This window comes from Artemia franciscana, chromosome 13 (assembly GCF_032884065.1).
Source record: "Artemia franciscana chromosome 13, ASM3288406v1, whole genome shotgun sequence".
NCBI classification, from domain to species: Eukaryota; Metazoa; Arthropoda; class Branchiopoda; order Anostraca; family Artemiidae; genus Artemia; species Artemia franciscana.
The window spans coordinates 26,488,140-26,503,140 of record NC_088875.1 but is presented as its reverse complement, the minus strand read 5'-3'; the positions used below and the strand labels follow the sequence as shown (position 1 = coordinate 26,503,140).

At 33.6% G+C, this 15,001-nt stretch overlaps 1 protein-coding gene across 1 annotated transcript in view; it reads right to left on the bottom strand.

The window, feature by feature from the left end:
• Positions 1 to 15,001, bottom strand: part of LOC136034728 (uncharacterized) — a 54,579-nt gene that overhangs the window by 23,318 nt on the left and 16,260 nt on the right. The window contains exon 2 of the mRNA XM_065716094.1: positions 6,838 to 8,034. Within this exon, the coding sequence (XP_065572166.1) occupies positions 6,838 to 8,029 (1,192 nt within the window). The 5' untranslated portion in view covers positions 8,030 to 8,034. The remainder of the gene's footprint in view (positions 1 to 6,837; positions 8,035 to 15,001) is intronic.

Sequence of the window (15,001 nt, the reverse complement as noted above, 5' to 3'; positions counted from 1 at the left end):
AAAAAAAGGAAAAAACTAAAAAATAAGAGAAAAAGAAAACTAAAAAAATATTAATAAATATAAAAAATATAAATATAAATATAATATAAATTAGCAATCAACAAAGCACCGAGACACAAATGACGACCGGGACACGGAGTATAAATGACGACCAGGACATAATTAAAAAAAAAAAACTAAAAAAATGGTAAAAACTACAAAAAAACTAAAAACTAATAAAAAAACTAAAAAATCTAAAAATCTAAATAAACTAAAAAAGAAAAAAAAAGAAAAAAGGAAAAAAATAAAGGAGAAAAACAAAACTAAAAAACGAATGTATATACAGACCGGGACACCGGGATACAAATGACGACCGGGACACAGGGAATATAAATGACGACCGGGACACAGGGACACAACTACAATGGGGACGCCGGGGGGCACAGGGGGATATAAATGACGACCGGGACACCGGGACACAAGGAATATAAATGACGCCCGGGACACTCAAAGAGAAATCACAGACTGGAACACCGGGACACAAATGACGACCGGGACACAGGGAATATAAATGACGACCGGGACACAGGGACATAACTACAAAGGGGACGCCGGGGTGCACAGGGGGATATATAAATGACGATGGCGACTCAGGGAATGGTCGATTAGCAATCACCATCAACAAAGCTCAAGGGCAATCATTAGAATCATGAGGTATAGATCTGAATACGGATTGTTTTCCCATGGACCATTATATGTTGCATGTTCAAGAGTCGGTAAACCTGAAAAACTATTTATATGCACAGACAATGGGACAGCAAAGAATGTTGTATATTCGCAAGTTTTACGTAGTTAAAAACATATATATATATATATATATATATATATATATATATATATATATATATATATATATATATATATATATATATATATATATATATATATATATATATCTATCTATATTCACAGGTGGGACATAGGGACACAACTACAATGGCGCGTAACTAATATGGCGCGTAACGACTTACGCGCGCGGGGGGGCTTGGGGGGGGGGGGCGCGAAGCGCCCCCACCAACTAGGTGTTGGGGTGGCGCGAAGCGCCACCCCAACAGCTAGTATATATATATATATATATATATATATATATATATATATATATATATATATATATATATATATATATATATATATATATATATATATATATATATATATATATATATATATATATATAATATATATATATATATATATATATATATATATATATATATATATATATATATATATATATATATATATATATATATATATATGTGTGTTTTTAACTACGTAAAATTTGCGAATATACAACATTCTTCGCTGTCCCGTTGTCTGTGCATATAAATAGATTGTCAGGTTTACCGACTCTTGAACATGCAACATATAATTGTCCATGGGAAAAACAATCCGTATTCAGATCTATATCTCATTATTGTAATGATTGCCCTTGAGCTTTGTTGATGGTGATTGCTAATCGAACGTTCCCTGTGTCCCCGTCGTCATTTATATATCCCCCCTGTGCCCCCGCGTCCCCGTTGTAGTTGTGTCCCTGTGTCCCGGTCGTCATTTGTGTCCTGGTGTCCCAGTCTGTAATTTCTCTTTGAGTGTCTTGGTCGTCATTTATATTCCCTGTGTCCCGGTCGTCATTCGTGTCCCGGTCTATAATTTCTCTTTGAGTGTCCCGGTCGTCATTTATATTCCCGGTGTCCATTTATATTCCCTGTGTCCCGGTCGTCATTTGTGTCCCGGTGTCCCAGTCTGTAGTTTCTCTTTGAGTGCCCCGGTCGTCATTTAATTGTCCCGTGTCCCGGTCGTCATTTGTGTCCCGGTATGTAATTTCGTCAGTCGACAAACATGACGTCAGTCGACAAACAACTTCATGACGGCATAATACTCAATCCTTATAATGACGTCAGTCGACAAACATTACGTCAGTCGGCTCGACAAACATGACGTCAGTTGACAGTCGACAAACATGACGTCAGTACAGAAACAACTTATTTATATATATATATATATACTAGCTGTTGGGGTGGCGCGAAGCGCCTCCCCAACACCTAGTTGGTGGGGGCGCTTCGCGCCCCCTCCCAAGCCCCCCCGCGCGCGTAAGTCGTTACGCGCCATATTGGTTATGCACCATTGTAGTTGTGTCCCTGTGTCCCACCTGTGAATATAGATAGATATATAGATATATATATATATATATATATATATATATATATATATATATATATATATATATATATATATATATATATATATATATATATATATATATATATATATATATATATATATATATATATATGTTTCTAACAACGTAAAACTTGCGAATATACAACATTCTTCGCTGTATTCAGATCTATACTTCATGATTCTAATGATTGCCCTTGAGCTTTGTTGATGGTGATTGTCATTTATATATCCCCCTGTGCCCCCCGGCGTCCCCGTTGTAGTTGTGTCCCGGTCGTTTTTTATATTCCCTGTGTCCCGGTCGTCATTTGTGTCCCGGTCTATATATACATTCGTTTTTGAATTGGTATATGATGAAATAAATTTTTGTGTTTTCCTCCTTTTTAGTTTTTTTTTTTGGTTTTTACCTTTTTTTTAGTTTTTTTTTTAGTTTTTTCTTTTTAGTTTTTTTGTAGTTTTTTACCTTTTTTATTTTTTTTAGTTTTATTTTTCTCCTTTATTTTTCAGTTTTTTCCTTTTTTTATTTTTTTCTTTTTTAGTTTTTTTTTAGTTTTTTAGCTTTTTTGGTTTTTTTATTAGTTTTTAGTTTTTTTCTTTCTTTTTAGTTTTTTTTGTAGTTTTTACCTTTTTTCATTTTTTTTGTAGTTTTTACCTAGCCAAGGTTCGAACCATACATTTAATGACGTCATCGTCATAACAAACATGACGACAACTAACTTCATGACGACATGACATGATGACATGACGTCACTCGACAGACACACAGACAACTTATTTTTATATATATAGATAGATAGATATGAGGGGGTTCGCTCTCTCGTCAATACCTAGCTCTTTACATTAAAGCTTGAATTTCGTCCCAATTCTTTAAGAATGACCCCTGAATCACAAAGGCCGTAGAATAAATAGTTGAAATTACTGAAAGTACTTTAGCATAAAGAGCAAGGTATTGTGGAGGAGACGAACGTAATATTTTCTGTTCGTTTTAAGTTTTAATGCTGCTCCTTCCTTCCAGTTGAAAAAAACTTTTCTTTTATTTATTTTCTCATTTTTTTTTATAAATAATGCTAGAAAATACTGCGTTCCCTTCGTGGAAATTCTCTTCCCTCATGATAAATTACTCCATGGGAAAATCCTCCCAGGTAATCCCCACCCCCACCGTAACGCGAAAAGTGCCTCTGAAAACATATGTACACTTCCCAATAACCATTACTACATGTAAACAATGGTCAAAGTTTGTAACTTGCAGCCCCTCCCCCAGGGACTGTGGTGGATTAAGTTATCCCCAAATACGTAGTTATTAAAGTTTTCGACTATGCTGAACAAAATGGCTATCACAAAGTTTTGATCCGGTGACTTTGAGAAAAAATTAGCGTGGGAGGGGGCCTAGGTGCCCTCCAATTTTTTGGTCACTAAAAAAGGGCACTAGAACTTATATTTCCGTTAGAATAAGCCCTCTCACGACATTCTAGAACCACTGGATTGATACGATCACTCCTGAGAAAAAAAAAACAACAAACAAATAAATACGCATCCGTAATCTGTCTTCTGGCAAAAAAAATACAAAATTCCACATTTTTGTAGATAGGAGCTTGAAACTTCTACATACTGTTCTCCGATGCGGTGAATCTGACGGTGTGATTTTCGTTAAGATTTAATGACTTTTAGGGGGTATAATAGGGGACTGTTTTCTAAAATAAGGCAAGTTTTCTCAGGCTCGTAACTTTTAATGGGTAAGACTAAACTTGATGAAACATATATATATATATATATATATATATATATATATATATATATATATATATATATATATATATGTATATATATATATATATATATATATATATATATATATATATATAAAACCAGCATTAAAATTCGATTCTTTTGATGTAACTATTGGTATCAAAACTCCGTTTTTTAGTTTCGTTTACTATTAAGCCGGGTCGCTCCTTATTTCAGTTCGTTAACACGAACTGTTTGAAAATGGTACTTGTTAATTATTCAGAAGAAACTCGAGTTCTGGATCTAAATATTAGATGTGAGAAAACCGGTCTCATAGACAGAAAGGTAAGTAACGGATGACAAAATAAATTGGACTTATATATTTGCATATTAGGGGGGGGGGTAATGTATAGCGGGTCTGCATGCAAAATTTGCTACAATTATTCTGCATTTTATGAAGTAGGAATTGTTTTCTAACTGGACACTGTCCAAATGCTTTAGCCCCACCCACCCCCTAATGTGCATATATATAGCCCAAATTGTACAAGTCCAATGCATTCTGTCACCAAAGTATGAAACCAGTTTTTATAGATCTGCAAATCAAAATTCTTAAGTGTGTCCTCAATAATTAACAAGTACCAGAAAAATCACTCATTGATAATTATTGCACCCTCTGGCATTGTCCACCCCTAGGTTGGGGCCTAGTGGTAAATCTTAACCTTAACATCAGCAGAATTGTCCCATGCTAAAAGCAGCTCGAGAAGGTGTAATTTTATGGATGAAAAACATTTCCAGATTTGCAACACTGGGAAAAATGTGATACTGCCCCCAAAACTTCATATCTTAACAACCAAAAGATGCATCTTTAAAAGCCACGGTTTTCAGAAACGACAGTTTTCAGGTTCTTCAGGTAAATTTAAGATTGTTTCAAGAATGAAAGAATTTATTTACTGTATGGGACTTAGGCTAAATAATACATATTTAGTTCAAACGTTTTGAAATGTGATTGATAAATAAAACATTTGCAGTTACCAACTGGCTATATTTGCTGCCCTCTAAATGCTTTGAGAAAAGCAATAATCAAACTTCAGCATGACGATTAAAGTTTAAGTGAGCGTAATCCTCCATATATAAAATTATTCTTATTCATTTTAAGTTATAATGTTGTTCTTTACCTTAATTGTTTAAACCAGTTTTTTGACTCAGTGCAGCAACAACATCTACTTTTTATGTTGATTGTGAAAACCCCGAAAAGGGGAGCAATCTTTGAGCGGATTACATCGTCAAATTCAACAACGTTGAATTTATCAGTGTTGTTGAATCAATAGATCTCAGAGTCCTACAGCAGAAGTTTCAAGCTCCTGTCTTTAAAAATACGATTTTTTTAATTTTCACAAGAAGAAACCAGAGTCAAACCAGCAGTCGTTCAATACCGGAAGAGGGCTTACTCAAACAAAAATGTATAGTTCTAGTGTGCTTTATCACAATATTGCACTACAGAAAAAACCATTTCTAGTATTTTGTGCAGGAAAACAGGAAAAAAAGGGGGGAGAGAGATTAATCCCCGAGTCTCCCTTCATTGTGTTGTAAACACTTTCGCCCATACAATTATGGCCAGCATGTCCGGCAAAAAATTGTAATTACTTAAGAAACAATCAATCTATCTCTGTAAGCTTTCAAATGTTTAAAAAAACATATGTAAAATTAAACATCTAAAAATATACTTCATAATTTTCCATTTCTTTACTTATTTTACAAAACAATGTACAGCAGAGGGAATGAGGTTAGTATAGAAAACGGCAGCACAGTATTCTATCACTTATCTAACTTCAGCTTTTAGTTTAATTCAAATAACAATAACGTCCAACCACAGCATGAGTAAGAAGTATTTTCTCACAAAATTATTACTGTCCTCATAGAATTTTCGACCGTTACAATTGCACTTCCTTTCTACGGCATAAATTGCAAATAAGAAAAATTTATCGGTTATATAGCAAACACTCGAGAATTCCAATCGTGGATGTTGCGAATATGATACAAGAAACTAGTCAAACAACATCTATGTACCACACAATTAGCTTTGGTTTGGTTGAAAAATAAATTGTAGCTATATTTTATTAGTTGGTATTTTGGTTAGGTTAGATAAGATTAGATTAAGTATTTAATATATGCTATGCTCTACCCAACCCCACCCGACCCTAATGTGCAAATATATAGCCCAAATTTGTTTCTAAACTATTATACTTTCATCCGATTTTGTTTTATTTAATTAGCATTAATCGAACTTCAACTTCCCGAGTGTTTATTATATAACCGATAAGTACGAACCAAAGAATCTGCTGATGGCTGATAGAAAGTTTTAAATAAAGCTTTTCATTTAAATTACACAGTTCTATTTATGCTTATTCAGATAGGCACTGACACATTCATTAGTTCTGGCAAGAATTGCATTCATAAAATCCATGTCAAGAAGTCCCTTGAGTACAATTTCTTTCTGCGTTTCCAAACTCAAAGCACCAAGCTTTTGGCCACTGACAACAATATCATAAGGAGGAGCATCTGCTTTATTCCCTTCTTTAAGCTCCCTCAATTTCAAATCCCAGTGGGCTTTGGATAAGTCAATTCCTTTTTGCAAAGGTTTCAAAAATGATTCTTGTATTGAAGGTATCATGTTTTTCAACCCTAAATTGTTTACACTGTCCATGATCAAAAAACATTGTAAAGCATTAAGACTGGCAAATATTTCGTCATAGTTGTCAAGCAAGTCAGTTTCAATACCACACCTCAATTGCGTCATCTGAGTCAACAAGCCTTCGAAGTACCGTTCAAACATGGGACTTAGTCGATATCTGTAACAACGAACAAACCGATCTTTAATCATTGTAATAGCTTTACCTCTTAATCCAGAGTGCGTGGAAACATTCAGAACTTGTCTCAGCAAAATGAACTGCGCACTAACATCAAAAAGATTCACATATTGTTCATAGACGTTCAAAGCAAGACTCCGTACATCTTGTAAATCTGCATAAATAATGGTTGACTGCAGGTTTCTATACATTTTTGAATGATCCTGCAGAGAGAAATGCATAAAACCTAGGCTTTCTTTTTTTATTTTTGGCATAAATGATTGCAATATATAAAGACCCTTTAATCTCACCATACTATTGGAATTTTCCAATAATTCTGCAATGAAAGGCAAAGCACACTCAAGCAAATACAAATGAGAGTATATAAGTGGTAAATAAAAGGTGACGTCCTCACAAAGAAGTAAATAAAAGAGATTGGCTAAAGCCAAGTTCCACTTCTTCTTTTCTTCAGTTGGATCCTTCACTTTGTCATATGTAAGCAACTTCAGAAAATCTGCTTGAACTTCCGAGAGTAGCTTAATCATTTGCCTCACATACTTCATCACTTTCGGAGAAGAATCAGTGGTAGAATGTAAATCTAAATACACAAGTGGATGTTCAAAAACTACAAGAATCCCTTTTTGCAAAGTATGCCTTGTTTTGGTTATTATAAAGCCATTCAGTACATTAGTATGAACACATACTTCTGAAATAAAGGGTTCTAAAAACAAGTAAATTTGTTTAAGAAAATCTACAATAAACAAATTCTCCTCAGAGCTATCAACAAGAATCCTTTCCTTCTCATCGAGTCCTGAATAATCAGGCAGCTCTAATTTCATAGTGATATCAGATATGGACTGGAGAGCCCATGTAGTAGACAAAATTCTTTTCTGATGGTCAAATCTTTTCAATGATTTTTGAACAAGTCTGAGCATCAAAGCAAACTTATTTGTTAATCCACACCTCTCAATATGTTCGAGTAATGCAATTAACGATTCTTTTGGTCTTGAATGCTCTATGATTTGGTTAATTAGTATTTCACTTAGTTCTTCAAGTTCGGAGCTAGGATTTTTCTTTTCCAAAAAATAACCACAAACTGAGTCAATAAGTAACATTGCCCGGTCTTGATAAACTTCTTGAACATCTTTCTTATGTAGAAGTAACTTCAACGTTCCATAGTCTGATGCTTTATAGGCTGATATATATTTAACACAGAAATCATCCATCTCTTCTTCCTTCATTGTGGCTGAAAGTGTTAAAAAAAGGAATAAATTCAAAAGTTTATAACAGTCTCGATGGATTGCTTCAAACAAGCTTAAAATCTATCACTAGGTATGAGAATTTTACTGTTCACTATATAAAGTTGAAAGCTATCGTCATTCCAACATCAGTGCTCTTTGATTATCTATCACACCGATCATTTCCTTCAAAAATGGTCATAAGAAAATTATGGCAATTTAAATCACTCAAAGAGGAAAACAAATATTGCAAAAAGAGGAGTAATTATTGCTTCACTTATACTCTGGAGCTTCCTGAAATAACAGTAGATATAACAAAATAAAACTTAAGTGACATTCTGCAATTTCATATGACAATTCAGTTGCTTCTACAAAGGTTGAATTTTTTATCTTCTCCTTTTGTTTCTAGAGAAAAGAAACTTTGTCCTTTCTGCTCAGAAGTTACTGCCTCTAAAGGGAAACAAACCAAAACAACTCTTTGGAACTAGAAAAGCTTCTTGGAATTTAGATACCTTTCATAATCTAGCTGTGCAATAAATTAATAGCTTTTAAAACATTAAACTGTGCTGTCACTATGTGAATTTAATTTTATGTGCTTTTTCGAAGCATAACATGGAATTTCAGCAGCCAATGGGTACAATGCAAGAAACATGATGATGATACATTACTTCTTGAATTACGGAAAAGATTTAAAAAAACAACAAGCCAAGAAAACTTAGGAAATGATTCTGGACATAAATATCAAGCATCAAGCAGTAATGCATCATTATACAATTATAAAAAGAATCTCCCCATCCCAATGAACCATGAAGACCCTTTGTTTTGGTAGAACAAAGGTAGCCTAAGAAAATATTTGGGGATTTATAAACAGTTCAAGCCTAGATATTGTAAATTAATTGGCTTATTAAAAAATTAAATTAAAAAAAGTTTTCTCACCTGAAAATAAGGAGCAATATTAAAATTTAAAACGAACAGAAATTAATACGTATATATGGGGGGATACCCCCTCCTCAGCACCTCCCTCTTTACATTAAAGTTTTTAGTACTTTCAAAAAAGCTTCTTATTGTTCTAATAATTGAAACTGTATGAAACTAAATCGAAACATACTATGCCCAGACAGATTGTCAAGAGGAGGTATCAGAAACGCTTCAGACTTGGTTTATGGTATTAAGTTGAAACTTTCAGCGAGTATCGAAGAAAATGTTGGAGAAGAAACCAATGGTGTTGTATGCATACTGATACTATTCCTACTACGACTATTGCTACAACACAAGCTAAGAATATTAAGGTGAAGCTTTTAAGGAATATTTAGATGGACAGTGAACTGAATCAAACAAACTATGGGCATGTGATTTTCTAAAAGGTGACAAAGCAATATCGCCAGAACGCCTTAAATCATCAAGTTAGACAAGGGTAAGTTGTGGAGGATGTTGAACCAGCCAGAAGGTACTATATGTATGCTTTTGATACTACCACTACAGTTACTGTAACTCATGACACTAAGGGTATTAAGGTGAGGCTTTTAGGGAACGTTTAGAGGGAGTTGGAAATAAACTAAAAAAAACTATACGCGTGTGGATTTTCAAAAGGGCATATAAGCAATATCATAAGCAGCACCGCTATATAATAGCTAAAAATATCATTGAAACTTTTAAAGGAGCTAATTCGATCCAAAATTAAAAGTTCTAGTGCCCCCTCTAAAATTAGAAAGAGACTCGAGGCCAAGCAGCCCTTCTCCCAAGCCTATTCATTTTCCAAACACATTCAGTCAAAATTTTGAGAAACGTATTTTGTTGAGCATAGTCAGACAGTCCAGGAACTATGTCTCAAGGGATACTGGGTATGTCAATCCCCCACAATTACGCAATTGACCCATTATTCTTTAAAACTAAATCAAGAGATAATTTATGTACGGTTGCCAATAAGACACCTCAGCAATATCACAAGAACGACTTGGTGAACTAAGTTGAAACTTTTGGGGGTAAAACTATTACTACTTCTGTTCTTACAATTTAAATAAATTAAGAGACTGTAAGTTTATCCAGGTTTTCAAAGAGCATAGATAGAATGTTGTGGGAATAATATTAAGTTTGATGTTCGGGTCAACTTGAGGAGGTATAAAATCAAATTAAACAATACTGGGTCTATTTGTGTCAAGATTAAATATTGTTGAAAAAGTTTCTCCAGCATACAAAGATCAAGTCAAACTATGAATTCTTATAGATATAAAGTCTATTTTTTTCTATGAGGAAGACTATGTCAATAAAAAACGAAGAGAAATTAATTTAAAAACAATTTCCACAAAACAAGTTTTTCAATGAAAAGTAAAGGGCTCCATTAAGCCAAAAATGAGCAGATATAAATTCAAATAGCCTTTCAGGCGTGAAATTACCACAAATCACCATCAATAAATAAATAAAACCCAAACGAACACAAATTACAATAGATAACCGAGTCAAACTCAAAATAAACAAAAATTATACTTAATAGGGCTTAAAACCTCCATATTTTTTCAAGACCAGAACATAATTTGCACTTTACTAGAAAAAGCAAATGACAGTGGATTAATAATTACGAAGTATCTATCTTTGTCATAAGTCCATAATTCTGGCAGCCTATCGGATATTGATCATGTGATTTGTTCCCAGTTTATTACATCTTCAACAGTGCACGTCCACAAAGATGAGCAGGATATTGATCACCTTCCATTATCACTCTACTTTTTGATTAGAACAAATAGTTCAGCCCAGGCAGATTCCCCTGCCTCTAAATGGTTTGTTCGGATTACCTGGAAAAATGCTAATATGTCACTATATATTACCACTCTGGCCATACTCCTTGGTTCTTTACGTGTACTCTTTCATTTACTCCAGCTAAATGTTCGCTCTACAAAAAGCAATTATGAACTGAATCAGTAGTCAGTACTACAACTAAACTATGTGGTGTTTAAAACTTGCTGAGGAGGTTGCCGTCCCTCAGGAGCGAGTGAGAAGAAATACAAGGAAACCAATATGGTCGTGCGACCCTGAACTGAGAATTGTGAAAAATAAAGCCAAATTGTGGCTGCGGATATGGATTGATAATAATCAACCACAATCCGGAAATGTTTTTGAAATAAAGCAAAAAACTAAGCGTGTGTTTAAAAAACGTCTACGATCAAGCCGATATAAAAGGTCAGATTGTCTTACCAACAAGAATGAATGGGACAAAGTGATTATTTCATCTAAATTACATAACTCAGCAAATCTTAATTACACCATCTCGCCAGCTGCGTGGTCTGACCACTATTCAGTTATGTTTTCCAAAGTGAATTATGCAGTGCAAGCATTTTACTCAAAGTTGCTTGATTCGGTTCTCCCGTCTTCCTTGACTCAGGCACAAGTTCTATCCGTTTCTGTTGATGCTGTAATTGCATCTCTTAAGAAATTGAAATCAAGCTCTATTGGTATTGACAGAATTAGTGTTTATCGTCTAAAAGTAAATTGCCCGTCTTTGTTTTTCCATTTACAGTTGCTTTTCCAAATGTGTATTTGTTGTTCTCTTGTTCCTGATAGCTTTTTGTGTGGAACTGTCACTTCCGTTCTTAAGCGAGGTAAGAGTCCATTGGACTGTTCTTCTTACAGGCCAATCATGGTTACTTGTAATCTTAGTAAAATCCTTGAATATATCCTACTTCCTTTCATCAATTTGAATGCTAATTTTGGGGAGAACCAGCTCGATCTGGCTTGCCTTTTTAAAAATACTTCTGCTAAAGGGTATGGTCTTCACATTTGGGCCCTTGATCCTTCTAAGGCTTTCGATATTAGTGTACACAGTCTTGCTCTTTATTCTCTTTATAGTCACGGCATTAACCTTTCGCTAATTTTTCTTCTTAAGTTTTGGTATGGTAAATCCTATCTTCGAATTAAAACTAATGGCATCGTTTCTTCTTTTATTGTCCCTGTTCGTCGGGGGGTACGGCAGGGTGCAGTATTATCTCCAAGTATTTTTAAATTTTGTATTTCTAGTATTCTTAAGAATATATCTTCTATCTGTTTTGTTGGGTTAACTGATATTTAATACCTTGCTTATGCTGATGATATTCTTCTAATTAGCCGGTCTACACTCAGATTATCGCAGATGGTTCATAAAGTTTCTTATTCTTTTACTAAAATCGGTCTCTCGCTTAACGTTGATAAAAGTGAGTATCTTTCTTTCAATTCTCCATTCCCTCCTAAACCTCTAAGCTTTAAAATTGTTTCAATCCCTCTTGTAGATTCAATACGGTGGTTGGGCATTACACTTACCAAAAATTTAAAAACTTTTCGCGAGCGTGCCGTCCGGGATGCTAGAACGAAGATCCAGATTGGTTACTCTAAAATTGGAGCTAATCGAGGCAGATATAATCGTATTGCCCTTGGAAAGCCGTATTCTACTTTTTCAGATCCCTTTGTTCTTTACCTTTCTGGACTTTATCCTATACTTATAAATAAGGATTTTAGTTATATTCGGGTGGCCTATTTCCGTTTTTGTAAATATCTTCTTTATCTTCCTATTTGGTATAGGAATAGAAAAATAATAAGTAAGTTTCACCTCCCAAACATTACTGAAAAGCTGACTAATTTACACAAAAAGATTTCGGAAACAGCGTATCGGCGTTTGTCACCTCATCATGGTTTAATTCGGTTTTTTCATTACATTTTATTTATTTAATATTATTGTTGTTTAATCGTTTTGGTGATTTATTGGATTTTTTTGTGCATTGTTATTGTTGATTTTGTTTGTGTTTATTCTACTATTTATCTTTATATATAAGTGGGTTATAAATAAATATATATATATATATATATATATATATATATATATATATATATATATATATATATATATATCTATCTATATAAAAATAAGTTGTCTGTCTGTCTGTGGATGTGTGGATGGATGTGTCAGGTGACGTCACCTGAAAAAACTGGATTAGGTGACGTCAAAACTGAAAAAACTAAAAAAAGGCAAAAACTACAAAAAAAACTAAAAACTAATAAAAAAAATAAAAAAGCTAAAAAACTAAAAAAACTATAAAGGTAAAAACCAATAAAAAACTAAAAAAAAAACTGAAAAAACTAAAAAAAGGCAAAAACTACAAAAAAAAAACTAAAAACTAATAAAAAAAAGTAAAAAAGCTAAAAAACTAAAAAAACTAAAAAAACTAAAAAAAGGTAAAAAACTAAAAAAAATAAAAAATAAAAAAAAACTAAAAAAAAGGAAAAAACTGAAAAATAAGCTAAAATAAAGGTAAAAACCAATAAAAAACTAAAAAAAAAAGGAAAAAACTAATAAATGACGACACTCAAAGAGAAAGCGACCAGGACAAAAGGAATGTTCGATTAGCAATCAACAAAGCACCGGGACACAGGGAGTATAAATGACGACCAGGACATAAGTAAAAAAAAAACAACTATCTATATATATAAAAATAAGTTGTCTGTGGATCTGTGGATCGTGGATCAGGTGACGTCACCTGAAAAAACTGGATCAGGTGACGTCAAAACTGAAAAAACTAAAAAAAGGCAAAAACTACAAAAAAAACTAAAAACTAATAAAAAAAATAAAAAAGCTAAAAAACTAAAAAAACTAAAAAAAGGCAAAAACTACAAAAAAAACTAAAAACTAATAAAAAAGCTAAAAAACTAAAAAAACTAAAAAAAAGGCAAAAACTACAAAAAAACTAAAAACTAATAAAAAAAATAAAAAAGCTAAAAAACTAAAAAAACTAAAAAAACTAAAAAAAGGTAAAAAACTAAAAAAACTAAAAAAAAACTAAAAAAGGTAAAAACTAAAAGAACTAAAAAAGAAAAAAATAAATGACGACACTCAAAGAGAAAGCGACCAGGACAAAAGGAATGTTCGATTAGCAATCAACAAAGCACCGGGACACAGGGAGTATAAATGACGACCAGGACACAAGTAAAAAAAAAAATTAACAAAACTAAAAAGAAGGTAAAAACTACAAAAAAACTAAAAAGAAAAAAAAACTAAAAACTAATAAAAAAACTAAAAAATCTAAAAATCTAAATAAACTAAAAAAGAAAAAAAAAGGAAAAAAATAAAGGAGAAAAACAAAACTAAAAAACGAATGTATATACAGACCGGTACACCGGGATACAAATGACGACCGGGACACAGGGAATATAAATAACGACCGGGACACAGGGACACAACTACAACGGGGACACCGGGGGAAACAGGGGGATATAAATGACGACCGGGACAAAAAAACTAAAAAGAAATAAAAACTAAAAACTAATAAAAAAAACTAAAAAATCTAAAAATCTAAATAAGCTAAAAAAGAAAAAAAAAGGAAAAAAATAAAGGAGAAAAACAAAACTAAAAAACGAATGTATATACAGACCGGGACACCGGGATACAAATGATGACCGGGACCCGGGACACAGGGAATATAAATGACGACCGGGACACAGGGACACAACTACAACGGGGACACCGGGGGAAACAGGGGGATGTAAATGACGACCGGGACACCGGGACAGGGAATGGTCGATTAGCAATCACCATCAACAAAGCTCAAGGGCAATCATTAGAATCATGAGGTATAGATCTGAATACAGATTGTTTTCCCATGGACCATTATATGTTGCATGTTCAAGAGTCGGTAAACCTGACAATCTATTTATATGCAAAGACAATGGGACAGCAAAGAATGTTGTATATTCGCAAGTTTTACGTAGTTAAAACCATATATATATATATATATATATCTATATTCACAGGTGGGACATAGGGACACAACTACAATGGCGCGTAACTATTATGGCGCGTAACGACTTACGCGCGCGGGGGGGCTTGGGGGGGGGGGGGGGCGCGAAGCGCCCCCACCAACTAGGTGTTGGGGTGGCGCGAAGCGCCACCCCAACAGCTAGTATATATATATATATATTGTCTGTTTAATATACATATACTGATAATTATTCCTTAAA